At 40.9% G+C, this 18,879-nt stretch overlaps 1 protein-coding gene across 1 annotated transcript in view; it reads right to left on the reverse strand.

Annotated features, from left to right (window-relative positions):
- VWA3B (von Willebrand factor A domain containing 3B) overlaps positions 1-18,879 on the reverse strand; it is a 347,179-nt gene that overhangs the window by 246,305 nt on the left and 81,995 nt on the right. The window contains exons 9-14 of the mRNA XM_073589743.1: positions 16,679-16,872; positions 16,080-16,234; positions 15,449-15,587; positions 12,898-13,029; positions 6,306-6,404; positions 3,432-3,614 (exon numbers count right to left, since the gene is read on the reverse strand). Coding sequence (XP_073445844.1) covers positions 3,432-3,614; positions 6,306-6,404; positions 12,898-13,029; positions 15,449-15,587; positions 16,080-16,234; positions 16,679-16,872 — 902 coding nt within the window. The remainder of the gene's footprint in view (positions 1-3,431; positions 3,615-6,305; positions 6,405-12,897; positions 13,030-15,448; positions 15,588-16,079; positions 16,235-16,678; positions 16,873-18,879) is intronic.

Consider the following 18,879-nt stretch of genomic DNA (forward strand, 5'->3'; position numbering starts at 1 on the left):
CCCATTCCCACTCCAAATCCCCCCCACACATAAAACATCCCCCCATCCCCACTCCAAATGCCCACACACATAAAATATCCCCCATTCCAACTCTAAATCCCCCCCCACATTATGTTCCCTCATCCCCACTCCAAATCCCCACACACATTATGTCCCCCCTAACTCCCTTTATCTTTGGTGGCTTCTACAGCTCCACAGTGGATCACACTTACCACCAGTGTTCCCCCTTCTGGGTGCCGCCGGCGAGTGACGTCAGCAACTTGATCACATGACCTGATCACATTGCTGGCATCGCTCTGACCCGGGGGTCAGAGCTTCAATTGTACTGGCGTCTGTACAGACGCCAGTACAATTGGTCACTGGGAGCCAGGGCGACAGCTTCTCTGCGCCGGCTGTCAGCTTGACAGCCGACACAGAGAATGGCTGACTCCCAGTCTGGGGGGCGGCAGAATACTGCCGCCAGGGGAGACACTATGGACCGCCGCCTTAGGCGGCCCGACTGCGCCCCCTGCCGGCTGCGCCTGGGGCACATGCCCCAGCTTCCCCCCCTGGATACGCCTCTGCGGGATCCCACGCCATGTTTTTCAGAAAAGTTTATTTAGTAAAAAAAATAAATGTACAGTAAGCTATACACGCACTGTACGAATTATATATATGTGACTAACATCTTTATATCCATCTATTCTTTGTGTATATATCTATTCTATCGTATTTTGTCAGGTCACGCTGTGATTTAACTGCATATGGCTGCTGAAATGTCAGTTTTTCAAGGGCATGGGTGTGCAAAAATCTTCTGGCACTCGCATGGTCCACGTGATGTGCGATTTTTTTCTTCCACCCATTGGTGAATGTGATCCGATTTACACATGCAATTGCAGCATTCTGCTTTTTTTTATTCAGTCCAATCGTGATCCCAACGAGCTTGAAAAAAAATTGCAATGATAGCATAGCATTGGTGTGAATGCAATCCGATTTTTAATTGGATTGCATTTGTCCGATTTAATCAAAAGTGGTAGTGAGTCCAAAGAATGTTTCTTAACATTTTTTTTCCTGTAAACTTAATTTTAAGCAACATATTTTGGAATAATAAAAACTTCCACAGTTAGATGTGTTTAAATAAAATGTTCCTGTGCTGAAAGAATCTAATAAATGTACCCCTGCTATGTACTGTGTAATTGCGGTGTCTAACCATGCACAGAAAATGGGCTGATCGTACCACATCTCCTGGGCGAGAAAAAAAAAACTACACAGACATTACAGCATGGGATCTCAAATGATTCTTTCTTTAAGCAAAGCAAAAAAGGCAGGGAAATGTTTCACCTCACAAAAAGGAATCAGCTGTGATCCCATGCTGTGCTTTCTGTATACAGGGTGGGCCATTTATATGGATACACCTGGGTGGGTCATTAATAAAATGGCCACCATGGTTACCATCCATCTTGAAAAGTTTCCCCCCTCCCATATACTAATGTGCCACAAACAGGAAGTTGATATCACCATCCATATACATGGCCCACCCTGTACTCTTTTTTTGCTTCCCCCTGGCCAGGAGCTGTGGTATAATCAGACCATGTTCCTGTACAGAAAAATATTCAGAATTGAGAGTCCTCAGTAGTTGATACCTTTTAATGGCTAACTGAAAAGATGGTAACACATTGCAAGCTTTCGAGACTACTCAGGTCTCTTCATCAGGCATAGACTAATACAAAATCTGAAGAGTCACATATTTATGCACAATACAACACAATATTTTTCTATCTTCTGGCTAACACGGTCCAAAGATATACATCTTTCCTGTTCCTGTACAGTGAGTCACAGCCATTACACAGCAGGGGCACATTTATAAGATTATCTCAGCACAGGAACAATTTATTTAAACACATACAACTGTAGAAATTATTATTATTCCAAGATCTATTGATTAAAATGAACTCTTGTTCGTGGGACAACCCCTTTAAAGTGGAGTAAGGCTGTGTTCACACATTCAGGATTTTTTGCGTTTTTTCCGCGTTTTTGCTGTGTTTTTCCGCTGCAAAAACGCTTAAAAAATGCATACATTAAGCATCCTATTAAAATGAAATCCGCAATTTTTGTGCCCATGATGCGTTTTTTTCCGCGAAAAAAAAACGCAGCATGTTCATTAATTTTGCAGACAATCTGCGGATTTCATTGCATCAGGAAGCTCCGGAAAAATCCGCCAAAAATCCGCAAAACAAAACACGCAAAAAACGCGATAAAAATGTGAAAAAACTGCGAATCAAAAATTGCGGATTTCCTGGGAAGGAATCCGGTTTTTCTCAGGAAATTTCTGAATACGTGTGCACACAGCCTAAGTGTGACACTATTGTTCCCCGCAGCAATCTGGGAGTCAGAGATGCTTCCAGGGGTCTTCCCATAATGTTCTCCTTCCATTCCGCACTTTTTCCATCCATCTCAACATTTTCACTCTCCCCCAGACCTCGTTGTAGGGTTACTTGAAACGAGCATCAGGAATTGCTTGGTTCAAGTAACGAGCATCCAAGCATTTTAGTGCTCACTCATCCCTAATACTAATGTAAAATACTGACCAAATAGTGAATGTGTGAACTTGGTCTTTGGCCGGGGTCACACTGGCGAGGAATACGGCCGAGTGAGAGGCGCTAAAAGCACGCATTAGACACGGACCAATGATTCTCTATGGGGTCCCTCGCACCAGCCGTATATTTCTCGGGCGTACTCTACGCTCCGTGCCAATCGCAGCATGCTGCGATTGTCAGCATACTACGGCCGTAATGCGCCAATGCAAGTCTATGGGTGCGCAAAAAATACGGATTACACACGGACCACACATGTGACATGCGAGAAATACGCACCAGGTGTCTTTTAGCAAAGTCGGCAATTCAGTGCGCGATATAGTAAACTCACACTGACAGGTTTAATAAAGAAAGAAAGAATAGAGATATACACAAAGAATACATATATATATATATATATATATGCATTCTATGTGTCTATATCTATTCTTTCATTTCTTTATTAAAACTGTCATAGGGCTCCATTATATGTCCATTTTGCAAGCCTGCGAGAAAATCTCACCATACGGATGCCATACGGATTACATACGGATGCTGACATGCGCAAAATACGCGACCACACCTTGATTACGGATGACATACGGAGCACTATTTAGGGGTCTGTCATCCGTATTACGCATGTAAAATACTGACCGTATTTTGCGCAGGTTAGTGTGACTCCAGCCTTAGTCCAAAACTCAGTTCAGCACATCAGTCAGCTCTTCCATAGGTGTCTAACTTCAGCCGCAAAGTATATATTTTATAGCTATTAATATTACATTATAACAAATTATCTAAAAATAAAATATTAACAAAGAAAAACAGATTTCTTATCTTCATCTCTTCAACTGTAAGTACTTTAGGTCTGTAGACACTTACCACAAAAGGTTGAGGAGTGTCAGGGTCCTTAAGGTAACTGCTGTAAGTGTGAAAACGGCCACCAGTCTTACTGGAAATTTCATATAAGAAGCTGTTTGCTTCAGTGTCATCACAGTTGAATGAAATTGTGTGGATAGGTATTTGATTTACGATAGTAACTTGAGCAAGAATCGTGTCAGTAGGCTGTAAGAGGTGAAAAAATATTTCTGGTAAAAAAAGAAATGTATCCAAAATTTGTGGTAATTGATAAGACATGATTTATATGCTGCTGTGCTTCATGCAGGTCCCACTGATGAGATCCTCACCAATCACAAGAGATTCATTTTTAGGGCTCAAACTCACATGCGAGAAACTTGATCGGAGCGTTCAGCTGCATAGAAATACATGCAGCTGAACGCACCAATCCAAGTGCCGGCGGCAGTGCCGGGTATTGACGTGCGAAACTCGTCCAAGTTTCTCGCATGTATGAGCCCTTAGTCTGACACACGTGGAGAAAAAGCAGTGTTTTACTGTACCAACAAAGTGAATGGGATTTCTGAAATTTCATGCATATGCTGCATTTTTGCAGCATTTTTCACTGATTCAAATTCATACAAAAACGTGGTAAAAATGCACAGCGTTTATCCTGCCAACGCTTTTTCTTCTGCAGGAAAAATCTGTTGCAAATACTCAATGTTTGTATATACATTCATTCAGGCAGGACATGTCTTCTACATTGGCCCTCAGTACACGTGATAAAGCCATTTTTCAGTCTGCTTCCTCTTTTTTCTATCATACAGGCATAATGCTTGTGGGAAAGGATCAGACAGAAAGCATAAACACATGACTGCAGGATCCGACTCCATTTGTATTGACTGTTGTCTTTAACCATGGAGTCATAGACTAGAATCAGCATACAAACTTTACTGTATAGCTCAGCTTTCTGGATCACTTACTCCGGCCTCCGGGCAGATTCCTGGGAACTACAGTGCTTGGGACGCTGGCCCTGGTGTTTTGGCCACTGGGCCTTTAATTTGCATTAGGCTGAGAGCACGTGCACACAGCATTCAACACTAAACGTTGCACTGCATGCAATGCTGGCTTATATGCTTTATGGGTGGATTTAGCACCCTCTGTACTGCCGTCATGCTCCTAATATGAAGGCAGCAATCTCAGAATTTTAGTGTAGCCTACGTGACATATACAGTAGTTTTGCCATCTCCTATTTGATGTATATAGCAGCCTCAGTATCTCCAATGCAATGTATATACAGTTGTGTGAAAAAGTGTTTGCCCCCCTTCCCGATTTACTATTCTTTTGCATGTTTGTCACACTTAAATGTTTCAGATCACCAAGCAAATGTAAATATTAGACTAAGAAACACAAGATGCCATTTTTAAATGAAGGTTTTTATTATTAAGGGAAAAAGATATCCAAACCTACAGGGCCCTGTGTGAAAAAGTGATTTCCCCCTCCCCTTAAAACATAAATTAACTGTGGTTTATCACATCTTTGCAAAGATTGGTTCAAATTCCCCAGCCACAGGCAAGTCTGATTACTGCCACACCTGTTTTCAATCAAGAAATCACTTAAATAGGACCTGCCTGACAAAGTGAAGTAGACCAAAGGGCTCAAAACCTAGGCATCATGCCGCGATCCAAGGAAATTCTGGAACAAATGAAAAACAAAGTAATTGACATATATCAGTCTGAAAAAGGTTACAAAGCCATTTCTCAAGCTTTGGGACTCCAGTGAACCACAGTGAGCGCCAATATCCAGAAATAGCAAAAAACAATGGTGAACCTTCCCAGGATTCACCAACCGGCCAAAATTATCCCAAGACTGCAGCAACGACTCATCCAAGAGGGCACAAAGACTCCACAACAACCTCCAAAGAACTGCAGTCCTCTGTTGCCTCAGTTAAGGTCAGTGTTCATGTCTACCATAAGAAAGAGACTGGGCAAAAATGGCCTGCATGACAGAGTTTCAAGATGAAAATCACTGCTGAGAAAAAGAACATAAAGGCTTGTCTCAGTTTTTCCAGAAAATATCTTAATTATCCACAAGACTTTTGGGAGATTACTCTGTGGACAAAAGTTGAACTTTTTGCAAGGTATGTGTCCCAGTACAATTGATGAAGAAGTAACACAGCATTTCAGAAAAGGAACATCATGCCAACAGTAAAATATGGTGGTAGTCTGTTGCTGTTTTGTTGCTTCGCTACTCATCCGCTTCTCCCCTCTGCAAATCTCTTCACTGGCCTCCATTCCTGCAGTGCATTCAGTTCAAATTACTGATACTGACCTACAAAGCCATCCATAACCTGTCTCCTCCATATATCTCTGAACTAATCTCCCGATATCTCCCCTGACGTAATGTCCGGTCCTCCCAAGACCTCCTTCTCTCCTCCGCACTTATTCGCTCCTCACCTAATCGCCTCCAAGACTTCTCCCGAATATCCCCCATCCTCTGGAATTCTGTGCCCCAATATGTCCGACTATCAACCACATCCGGATCCTTCAGACGGAACCTGAAAACCCACCTCTTCAAGAAAGCGTACAGCCTACAATGACCCCGCTACCTCCTCATCACTACCGGAGCTACGACCTCACCAACACCGGAGCTACTGCAACGCCCCAACCTACTGTCTCCTTCCCCACCATCCTGTGGAAAGTAAGCCCGCAATGGCAGGGTTCTCTCCCCTCTGTATTAGTCTGTCATTGTTAGTTTGTTTACTGTAAGTGATATCTGTAATTTGTATGTAACCACTTCTCATGTACAGCACCATGGAATCAATGGTGCTATATAAATAAATAATAACTTGAGAATACTTGATTAAGTCTGTCTATTAGTATCTCATATTTATACAATTATATATAACTGCCTTTTTAGTACCTGATCAGGTCTACCATCAGTGAGTAGGTAAACTGCCTGGGTATTACTGTCAGTGAGGGCAACCTGGAGAGCCTTCAAGGTATTTGTTGAACTGCCAACCTTTGAATAAAAAGATTAACCAATTACTGTCACAATATTTCATTCTTAATAAACTGATCACATGGACTTTGAATTAAAACAGAAAATAATGTAATATGCTATTTATTGTGCAGAACAAATTCATTTGTCTTGAATACCGTTAAAGTAAATACAAATTTAGTATATTGCTCTAATGCATATAATCTCAGAAATATGATACGGTAATTGACAAATTGGTAAATTGGCAAATGAAAAAAACATAATTTTGATGCTTACAGCTCCTAGGCAGAACTATACAATATGGTTGCAGTCTAAAATCAATACCTGTGTAATCTGAACCAGCAGTCAAGTGCATATTGCTTTCAAAATGCTTTTTTCTGCAAACTGCTAATACTTACAAACATACTTTTATTGTATTTGCCCTAGTTTTCTTCCAACCAGGGATGAGTGAACCCAAACGGTAAAGTTCGGGGTCCATAACCCGTGCCTGTGGTAGTACCGTGTGTTTAAGCTGCAGAGAGTACTCTGCAACCCCCACCTGTGGGAGTATTGTGCTTTTAAGCCGCAGTGGGTACTCTGCTCGATCCACCTGTGGGAGTACTGTGCTTTAAGCTGGTGTATTCTCTGCTCCCTCCTCACCTGTGAAGTATTGTGCCTTTAAGCCACTATGTGCTTTATAGTAGTTTGAGAAATAAATACCGCATATACTTGAGTATAAGCCGACCCGAGTATAAGCTGAGGCCCCTAATTTTTCACAAAAAACTGGGAAAACTTATTGACTCGAGTATAAGCCGAGGGTGGGAAATGCAGCAGCTACTGGTAAATTTCAAAAATAAAAATAGATACCAATAAAAGTAAAATTAATTGAGACATCAGTAGGTTAAATGTTTTTGAATATCCATATTGAATCAGAAGCCCTATATAAGGCTACGCACAGTTCCTGATGGGCCCCATAAGATGCTCCATAAAGGTTGATGATGGGCCCCATAAGATGCTCCATATTAAAATATGCCCCATATAATGTTGCACAAAGGATAATTTTGATCCCATAAGATGCTCCACAGAAAACTATGCCCCATATAATGCTGCACAAAGGTTAATTGTGGCCCCATAATGTGCTTCATAATACAATATGCCCATATAATGCCGCACAAAGGTTAATTGTGGCCCCATAACGTGCTCCATAATACAATATGCCCCATATAATGCTGCACAAAGGATAATGTTGGCCCCATAAGATGCTCCATAGAAAAATATGCCCCATATAATGCTGCACAAAGGTTAATAGTGGTCCCATAACGTGCTCCATAATAGAATATGCCCCATGTAATAATGGTGCTGCTGCAATTAGAAAAAAAATGACATACTCATCTCAAGTCACTGGGGGCCAGGTGCCGGTGTCCTGAGCAGGCGGTGACACTGGCAAGCTATGGGGGTCAGGTGCCGGTGTCGCCACTTGCTTAGGCCCCCGGCACTGGCTGTATTCACCTGTCCGCGTTCCACCCCTGCACGCAGCTCTGTCTTCTGGGTCCTCTGTCAGTGACTGTTCTGGCAGAGGGTGCGCACTAACCACGTCATCGAGCCTTCTGACCTGAACGTCACGGCCAGAGGACCCGGAAGACACAGCAGCGCGCAGTGGTGGAACGCTGACATGTGAATATAGCCAGTGCTGGGGGCCTGAGCAAGTGGCAACACCGGCACCTGACCCCCATAGCGTGCCGTTGTCCCCGCCTGCTCAGGACACCGGCACCTGGCCCCCAGCGACGAGAAGTGAGTATGTCATTTTTTTTTTTAATCGCAGGGACAGTGACTCGTGTATAAGCTGGGGGGGTCTTTTTCAGCCAAAAAAGGGGCTGAAAAACTTGGCTTATACACGAGTATATACGGTAATTGGCATCAGCCAACTTGTTGAAATTTCTAGGGCAAAGAAATAATTTTTCTAAACTGATGTATGTTTTCTAGTAGTCTGGGAAATAAATAATTGGTATCAGCTGACTTGTTGCCATTTCTAGGCCATTTCAGGACCGCTGTGTTTTCTAGTAGTGTTGCACATAAATAATTAGCATCAGCCATATCATTGCCATTAGTAGGCCAAATAAAGAATTTTTTTGTACCTCAGTGTCTTTTCTAGTTGTGTGGCAAATAAATAAATAAATCTCAGCAGTCTCTATGCCATTTGTAATGCAAACAAATAATTTTAATGTACTGCACCATCTATATGAGCATTGTGTCAAATACATTTTTCTATGCTACAGCTGTTTTTAGGAGTAGTATTTCTTTTAAAATTTCTACTCTGCAGCCATCTCTTTCACATTTGTGGACCAAAAAAATTGTTTTATTGTACTGCTGTGTGTATGGGAGCAGTGTTTCTGAAAAAAAAATGTTATATTCCGCAGCTGTCTTTTTGTGAGTAGTGTATCCAAAACAAATTCTACTATGCAGTGATTTCTTTCCCATTTGTGGGCCTAAAAAAATATTTTATTGTACCACTGTGTATATAAGATAAGTTTCTAAAAAAAAATCTACTCTGTTTTTTTAAGAGTGGTGTGTCTAAAAAAATTCTAGTATGTAGTATGTTTGTACTGTACCAAAAAGCCTCTGGGAGTACTGTGCCAAAAAGCCTGTTTCTATTTTACCAAAAACCCTGAAAGTGTACTGTACCAAAAAACCTTTGCTTATTCTTTACCAAAAAAAAGCTGGGATCACTGAGCCAAAAAGCCTCTGTTTTTACTTTAGCAAAAAGTCTCTGTATGCACTGTGCCAAAAAAGCCTTTGCTTCTACTTTATCAAAAAGCCTCTGGGAGTACTGTGTAAAAAAACATCTGTTTGCCCTATATCCAGAATAGGGATCATATCAGATGGCGGTGATGGATTCAGCGTCATGCTGAGTAAGGTTTTCCACATTTCTGCCATGCTAACCATTCCTTCCGTGATGCTGCCAGTGCCCCAGCTGCAATGGCCACTTCATCCTCCTCTGCCTTGTGTGTTCCAGCATGGTGGCCACCCAGTAATCAGCACCCGTAACCAGTGTCAGACTGAAGCACCTTGTGCCCACCAGAGAGAATACATATAACGTAGACCCCCTCATAGAATATAATGTAGCCCCCTCATAAAACATATTGTAGCTCTCCCTCATAGAATATAATGTAGGCCCCTCGTAGAGTATAACGCAGCCCCTTCATAGGGTATAATGTAGCTCTCCCATAGAATAAAATGCAGCCCCCAATAAAGTGTAAAGCAGCCCCCAATAGAATATAATGCAGCCCCCCTCAGAGTTTAATGTAGCCCTCTCATAGGGTATAATGCAGCCCCCCATAGAATATAATGTAGTCCCCTCATATAGTATAATGCAGCCCCCCATATAGTATAATGTAGCCCCCTCAGGGTATAATGCAGCCCCCTCATAGAGTATAATGCAGCCCCCATAGAATATAATGTAGCCCCCTCATAGGGTATAACACAGCCCCCCATGGAATATAAGGTAGCCCCCCTCATATAGTATAATGCAACCCCCTCATAAGGTATAATGCAGCCCCCTCATAGGGTATAATGCAGCCTCCCTCATACAGAATAATGCCTCCCTCATAGGGAATAATGCAGCCCTCCTCATATAGTATCATGCAGCCACCCCAAAGAATATAATGTAGCCCCCTCCATAGAATATAATCCATCCCCACAGTCCTCAGTATTATGGCCACTAGTACTCACTGACTGATATAAAAAAAAAATACTCACCTCTCCTCCTCGTTCACCCGCTGATGCCAGCCCTTCTCCATTTTCAGCAGCTGCACTGTCATCTGCCCGGAACACAGCATGGTGCGCCATGAAGTGACATCATCACGCACTGGTTGTATCAGAGGTAGAGGAGAATCATGGGGGAGGGAGCATCATGAATTAACAAACAGTAGAGGGCACCACTGCACAGGATCACCTGTTACATGCTAAGAAGCCATGAAACCATGTAGAGAAAAAGAGGCATGTACATAGTAGGGATCACAGAGGAAATAATAGCAGATAATTCTTTATTTGAACACCCGAACACACAAAAAAACATTAAAAACAGTTAAAACTGCAAAAATGCAATCATGTTTATACCATAACCCATAAGGGTTAAGCCCCTGCAATGACCCCACATACACAATATTTTGTACAAATCAACAAATGACAGGCTTAATGTGGTGCATAATATTCCACAATATAAGTGTACTTAAAGTATGCAGCCTAATTCCCATAAACCCAACGCTGCAGAGACTGAATACTGAATGCATCAGGTGCTGCTCTGCTGTTTAAATGAAATGAGAGATTACCCTGGAGTGGAGGGGGGCAAAACACCACATACAACCTGTATCACAGAGGCAAATGCCTACATGGATGAGTAAAGACCAAGGACACTCATGCAGTGTGGGTGGAGAGGTATGGGGAGAGAAGGCAGGGGCTCAGGAGAAATGCCCGACACGTTACGCCAGTCAAGCTAGCTTCATCAGGAGCAATAGACAGAGTGTGAGCGGGTGGAATATAAATACCTGGGTTCAATTATGAGGGACAGGGAACAGATGGGAGCTATAATGGTGTAATGGAGGAAAGACCATGACCGGCGTTTAGCAGAGTTGGAAGCAAAGTCTGCGCAATTGCAGAATGACAAAATGAAGTATTGGAGGCGGTGTACCAAGATGGCCGCTGGATAACATCCTGCGCATGGCGCCAGTCGGCGCGCTCAGCAGAGCAGCAATGCAAAAACAATGAGCTGAGTCCAATACAGCAAACTGGCTACAGAAAGACTGCTGCGCGTGCGCCAATCAGCGAGTGCTTGGTAGGGGAGAGATATATGCCGAAAGAGGGCAGACCTTAACAAAAATATTAATAATAAAGCGCCCCAACAAAATAAGACAAGAAAGAGTATATTATTAGAATAAAAAAACATGTTTTTTTAAGCAGATAGAACCAAGTTCATCTGCATATCAACAGAAATGGATCATTTAGGAAGAAATCATTTTGTAATAAATCTTGTTAGTATTAGTATACCCAGTTCTGAAATGGAGGAGACCCAGAACTAATATAGCCACTAATGGAGCCCACTGGCTGAGTTACCAAAGGAGAGCCAAAAACAGGATGCCAAGTTAGAAAACAAAAACAAAAATAAATAGAAAAAAGATAATGGAAAAATAAATAGATAAAAATTATAAAAAACTGAGAGATGATCGATAATAAAAATATATAAGGAAAAGAAAAAGTGTAAACAAAAAGAGGGGAGGGGGGAATAAGTAAGTAAATGAAGAAAAAAACAGATGTTGGAAAGTAATAAATATATAAACTATAAAGAGGGGGGGGAACAGGGGAAATGATCACAGAGGGACCGTAAATCAAATAGGGACCATATCTGTTGATATGCAGATGAACTTGGTTCTATCTGCTTAAAAAAACATGGTTTTTTAACTAATAATATACTCTTTCTTGTCTTATTTTTTGATATTTTCAGATAGGTAATTAATATGAGATTGGTGGGGTTCCGACACCAGGCACTATTAGGGTATGTGCCCACGATCTGAAACTGGTCGCGCTTTGGACGCAGGGTGTCAGGCGCTTTGGACGCAGGGTGTCAGGGTGTGTTTGCTGCATCCAAAGTGCTGCCGTCTATTGAACACAGGTGAATCAGCATTTGTTGACTGAACCATCCGTCTTCACTGCGTCTCCACAAGATAAATAGACAGGCTGCGGTCTGGAAAGACGTGCCGCATGTCCTTCTCTGCGGGTGAGCGGCGGGCATCTCCGGACGCATAGTGGACATGGGATTTCTTTAAATCCCATCCACTAGGCTGTAACATCTAGACGCTGCGGGTTGGATGCTGCAGAATTATGACCACAGCGTTTACTGACTGTGTGCACATACCCTTACAGAATAGCAGAAATCCACTAAGGAGGTGGGATGAAATAAGTATATGGAGCCAGAACACCACAGCTCCATACACTTTGACTGTTATCTGGGTACTGTAGTTCAGCTCCTATTGAAGTAAAACACAAAACAGAATACAAAGCCGTTCTGTGCCAGCTTCATTCACTTCTTACATGTGACAGCTGCCGCAACCAATTGCTGATTCCTGGGTACAATCGCCATTTTGATGCAAGTGCACTATCTCTATATATACTGTATATATGATGTAGTGATGGCTTCCATTACTCTGTCTTCACTTGTATTTAGATAGAAGACAAAGAATGGACTAAAAAAAATGAAAATGTTCCTCTCAATTACAAGTTCATGAAGTTGCTTTGCAAGTGGCCTTGGGGGCAACAAATAAATGTCTGCCCTAAAAAGAGAAAAGCCAATCAGGAAGCACTGGGAGATCCTGGATAATTCGAGATTTACAAGTGGAGCCCTGAATAAATATTCGTGAGCAGTCATGTTAGTACATGGAACTTAGGAGGGCAGGTGCATGAAGAAATGTCTGCTTACATAATTGGATGGTTATGTTGAGCTGGAATGATATATGTATTGGTTAATATACTGTATATGAATTACCTGAAGCTCTTTAATCCAGTTCCACGCTTCTTTTATGTTTTCTTCATTAACAGCTGTCAATTTTGGTTTCCAGGCTTCTACTTTTGAATCAAACTTTACAAAATTGAACATCCGTTTGTGTTTCAGTTGCTCCTGTAGAAATCAATGTTACTATAACTATGAGAATCTAAAACTGGGTACTGAATAAGCTATTTAGTCATGTTGTGTGTTAAAGGGTTTTTTCCCCCAATTAAAAGTTATCCCCACTGGGGTCTGTTTCCAATTGGAATCACAATAAGATGGAAAAAGAAGTTAACAAAAAATAAGATACTGTAACTTAACATTTTTTAGTTTCCTTCTTTACAAACTATAGTACTTACACTGGTATTAAGTTATTAACAAATGCACTTTAAAAATGATTGAAACAGAACAAGATCTGGGAAGGTAATGCATCTATTACTCTATTGATTACACTTCTAAAAATAAAACTACTTCAGATTTTCATTTTTGTAAAAAAAAGTGTTAAAAAAAGAGAGGCTATGGCATTATTCAGATATCTATTTTTGTTGTACGAGTTCTATCACACTTTTTTTTTCTGAATGAGGCCTAACTAAAGTTAAGTAAATGATATTTTCTGTCTGTAAATCCCATTAAAAGGTATGGAGCCTTTTGTAAAGATATTTCTATGTCTTTCTGTGAAATTCATTAGCGGGAATTATTTATTAGATATACATTAGTGTGAATTCAATTAGTGTGAATGTATTACTCAAACATTAGTGTGAATTATTATTTAGCACATGAGTCACATAAACTTTTAAATAACAGGTAAATTCAGCAGGTGTTGTAATTATGATAAAACATTTCATAATACAGCTCTGGCAAAAATTAAGAGACCACTGCAAAATCTTCAGTTTGTCCGATTTTTCTCTTTATAGGTATATTCTTGAGTAAAATGTAAATTGCTCTTTTATTCTACTGTATAAACTACTGGCAACATGTTTTCAAATTTCCAAGCACTACATTTTGTATTTATTTTCAGAAAATGAGAAATGGTCAAAATAACAAAAAATGCAGTGCTTGCAGACCTCAAATAATGCAAAGAAAACAAGTTCTTATTCAATACTAATGTTTTAACTCACGAAGAGTTCAGAAATCAATATTTGGTGGAATAACCACGATTTTTAATCACAGCTTTCACGCGTCTTGGCATGCTTTCCACCAGTCTTTCACATTGCTTTTGGGTGACCTTATGTAAGCAGTTCTTCTTTGTTTGATGGCTTGTGACTATCTATCTTCCTCTTGATTACATTCCAGAGGTTTTCAATGGGGTTCAGGTCTGGAGATTGGGCTGGCCATGACAGCGATTTGATGTGGTGGTCCTTCATCCACACATTGATTTGACCTAGCTGTGTGGCATGGCGCATTGTCCTGCTGAAAAAAAAACAGTCCTCAGAGTTGGGGAACATTGTCTGAGCAGAAGGAATCAACTGTTTTTCCAGGATAACCTTGTATGTGGTTTGATTCATTCGTCCTTTGCAAAGATTAACCTGCCCAATTCCAGCCTTACTGAAGCATCCTCAGATCATCACTGATCCTCCACCAAATTTCACAGTGGGTGCAAGACACTGTGGCTTGTATGCCTCTCCAGGTCTCCGTCTAACCATTAGACGACCAGGTGTCGGGCAAAGCTGAAAATTAGACTCATCAGAGAAGATTACCTTACTCCAGTCCTCTATGGTCCAATCCTTATGGTCTTTGACAAACTTCAACCTGGCTCTCCTTTGTTTCTCATTGATGAAAGGCTTTTTTCTACCTTTACATGACTTGAGCCCTGCCTCTAGGAGCCTGTTACAAACTGTTCTTGCCATGCACTTCACCTCAGCTGCCATTTGCCATTCTTTTTGTAGGTGACTTGATGTCATCCTGTGGTTGCTGAGTGACATTCGAGTAAGATGACAGTCATCCCTGTCAGTGGAGAGTCGTTTTCGCCCTCTGCCGGTCTGTAGCTTTGTTGTCCCCAATGTCTGCTGATTGACCGTGTTGTAATGGACTGCCGTCTTAGAAATTTTAAGGATGGAGGCAACATGACGCTCAATGTATCTGTATCTAGTAAAGCCAAAATTGAGCCCTTCTTTTCCTCACTCAAGACTTTTCTTTTCAACTCATTTGGCATAGTTAAAAGTTATTTTTTCATTCCTATTAATTTTGGGATATTACTAGCACTTGTTTTGCCATCCAGCTTGTCGTATTGCAAGACTATTGTGAACACCACAGCAGGGTTTTTTATACTTTCCTTCGTTAAATAAGATTTGGTTCAGGTGATCACCTAATCAGAAGCACATTAAGTAGAATCAGGTGTACTCTGGTTGGAATTCAACTGACACTGGAATGGAATGGCTGTCGGACATGTAGAGAAGCTGATTTTTATAAAACTGTGCAGTGGTCTCTTAATTTTTTGCCAGAGCTGTATATACTAGCCCACCAAATCCCCTAGTTCTGCAGATCGTCACACAGTATTATTATATTGTGCCAAATGATTTTCTTCATGTTTTTATTTTCCAGAATTGTTCACCTGTAAAAGCTGTAATATTTTCTCTTTCAGTAAAAACAGCTTGTCCTTCATGGAATGTGAGGTATCAATGAGAATATACACTTGATCTTCAAGGATAGTGCCGAAGAGTTCTTTACTCCCATTCTGAAGCCATTGAACCCTTAAAAACATGTGATTAACAAAATATAAATAAAAAGTAAAATCTTGTGTTTATTATCATAGCCATGTTCATCCTTAGAATATGTGAACTTATGTTATGCTAGGCGGAATCTGACTGAAAAAGTGTTGCAAAAATGAACATATTGCACAGCCAGAGCAATGTAAGAAAGACATGGCTGTACACTTGTTCAGTCTTTTCTTGCTTCTTTCAACCATTTCAGAAACGCTGAAACAGTTAAAAGAAGTAATATGTTCAAGCTTTGGGCGGCTTCTGCTATAAAGTCACTCACTTATTATCGTTAAAACTGTAGAAAAGAAAGACGCCGTTGGCAGGGCCCTCGCAAAGGCGACAGCAAACCTGCCAGCCAAGACTCTTGAAGAAAAAGAACAATGACTTTTTCCTAGGCTTTACCTAGGGGAACCCGCCTTAGGTTTTGGCTTACACATACATAATATTAATGTAACAATACCAATTCATCAAAAATGATATCACCTTCTTATCATTTTGTCTAGAGCTGTCTCCAACTTTTCCTCATACCACCGGCATTTTTCCTTACTAATATGCACATGAACGACAGAATCATCTTTCCAAAGCACGTGAACAAAACGGTCACAGTACTTGGCATTTATCATTTTCAGATTGTTTTCCTGGTTACAGAGAAGACATGTAATATGTTTAACACATCACAAGACAATGCTAGACATTGTGATATTCAGATACAAAAGGGGTGATAAACAATAACACACCAATAGCACCACAAAAAATACATGAACGGCACATGTCGTTTAAGCAATTTTGCCACCCTTATCTGCTAAAATGTTACAAGAAATCACATTTCTACAAGTAAATACAAATATGGTCTTTACATGAAATTTCCCCCATTGACGTCAATAAGAAAAAAAACAAAAAACATTTTAAGTACAAAGTTTTAACAATCCCATGCACACTTATGTACCACCTGGTAGATAGCAGAAATTACACATGGCATAGGCAAAACACGAAATGGCCAGTTCAATAACGTATTCCCTGTGTAACAACTATAGCCCGCCACTAATGAGCCCGACTATAGTAATGTTTATAGCTGTACTTACTGCGTCTGTCTGGATGGCCTCATCCTCTGGTTTGGTTTTTATATCTACGACTCCATCACTGTGACGAAAAGCACAGTCAGCAAGGGCATCATAAAATAGCAACTTCTGCGGTTTCAAACCAAACTCCTCCAGCCATTCCTTTGAGCTAACACAGTATTCCAAAGTCTCCTCTATCATAGTGTCGCTGTTCTTTTCTATGAACATGTAGAGATAAAGCACATACGCTCACATTTACACATATATAATAATGTAGAAAATGGCTCTAAAAAGGTCATGGAAATTCCCCACAGAACTACAGATTATACTTGGTTACTTGTTAATTGAGTTTGACTGATCATAATGTTCTGAGAATATTTTTTTCTTGTAGCTACCTAATCTATAATCATAAAGAATATCTCCTAAAATGATACTTTATTAAGTTTAAAAATAACCAAGAAATTGGTTATGCACCAAAAACAAAAAATGACAAAAATCAAACCAAAAAGTGTTCAAACAAAAACCCCAATAAGGGAACAACTAGGAATCCCTATTAGATATCCTGAGCTTTTACCTGCCTGGCCGCGGAGGTTGGCACCCTAGGGGGGGATGTTGTGGCGCCCCCGCTCAACGATGGCTGTCCCTAGGGGCCCTGATGTACCCTGCAGCCACTAGGGTTATCCACTACCCGATAATAAGGGGACCCCTAATTCTAGACAATATAGATACTACTCTAAGGAGGGCCCTACGTCCCTTATAGTTAAAATCAAGAGAACACATTCAATCCACATAAACAGGTGGTATAAAGGGGAAATTTTTAGATAAAGTATTTCCTTTTTCACACATAAACTATTATTGATCTTGTGATCATAGGATACTTTCTTATGAATACCACAGTCACTAGATTCAAATTAATGCCACATGGAGATGATGACTCTCCTAATGCCCAATGGCTATCATATATGGCTCAAATAGAAATTCATGCTAGCATGTAAGCAGCAAACACAGAATTGCAACAGCGATATTCCACTGTGTTACCAATACATTTACTATCATAAATGGCTTGGTGCTCAATAGCTTTTACCGATGGCTCAGATAGACACTTTACAACTTAATGCCAGCATGTATGTAAAAAAGAAAAGCACAGAATTGCCCAATGGCTGTAATAAATGGCTCAAATAGAAATTCATGCTAGCATGTAAGCAGCAAACACAGAATTGCAACAGCGATATTCCACTGTGTTACCAGTACATTTACTATCATAGATGGCATAGTGCTCAATAGCTTCCATCCATGGCTCAGATAGACACTTTACAACTTAATGCCAGCATATATGTAAAAAAGAGAAAGGCACAGAGTTGCAACAGCGATACTCATCTGTGTCATCCACCACCCGTCATGGGTTAATTAACGCCTCAACGCGTTTCGCCCATATTGGCTCATCAGGAGGCCAGATAGTCCGATGCCATGTGTCCAAAATAAGGTGCAATAGTGTAATGATACCATGCTCAATTCCCTTTTTAAAACCGCCGCTATCAGCATATTAGTGTACGCCCACCTGTGCTGACATAGTATGGCGTCCTCCACTTACTCCTAATGCGCATGTCAGAATCGTCACCGCTATGTGACCAATCCATGCTCTCCATCCAGATCGTCATACCATGATCACTCCCTCAATTTCCGTCCATGCGCATATCTCACCAGGACATAGTCTATAAGCGCATGCTCAGCATTCACCAGCTGCAGATGACGGTGGGATCGCGGTGCACTCATAGATCGCGTCATCCGACGCTCTACTGCGCAGACTCAGAGCACTAATATTGTGAGCGCCATATCGGCGTCACTAGAGGCTGAGCATCTTATCCGTCCAGCGCTCAATGCGCATGCTCAGGACTCCATAAAGATGTCTGACATCTCTCCTCTTACTCTCTGTGAGATCACTATCCTCGCTCGCAATATATCTCCAGTTATGCACTACATAGCAGTCGGTTTCGCCCTCTTATCTGTATTATATGACCAGACTTTAGCGGATGCTTATATTATTTACAGATTAGGAGATTAATTAATCCCTCATTTATATTAAGAGGCAGACATCCTCCTATTTTAAATAAAATCACTCATAATCAGTGAATATCAACTATCAAAGGAGGCAGGCGGTAAAGGGAACTTACTATAAGTAATATTTCATGATAATACATGAGAATCCTCCATTCATGAGGAAACAA

Source organism: Dendrobates tinctorius, unplaced genomic scaffold, assembly GCF_039654945.1.
Source record: "Dendrobates tinctorius isolate UK_male_01 unplaced genomic scaffold, ASM3965494v1 ptg000112l, whole genome shotgun sequence".
NCBI classification, from domain to species: Eukaryota; Metazoa; Chordata; class Amphibia; order Anura; family Dendrobatidae; genus Dendrobates; species Dendrobates tinctorius.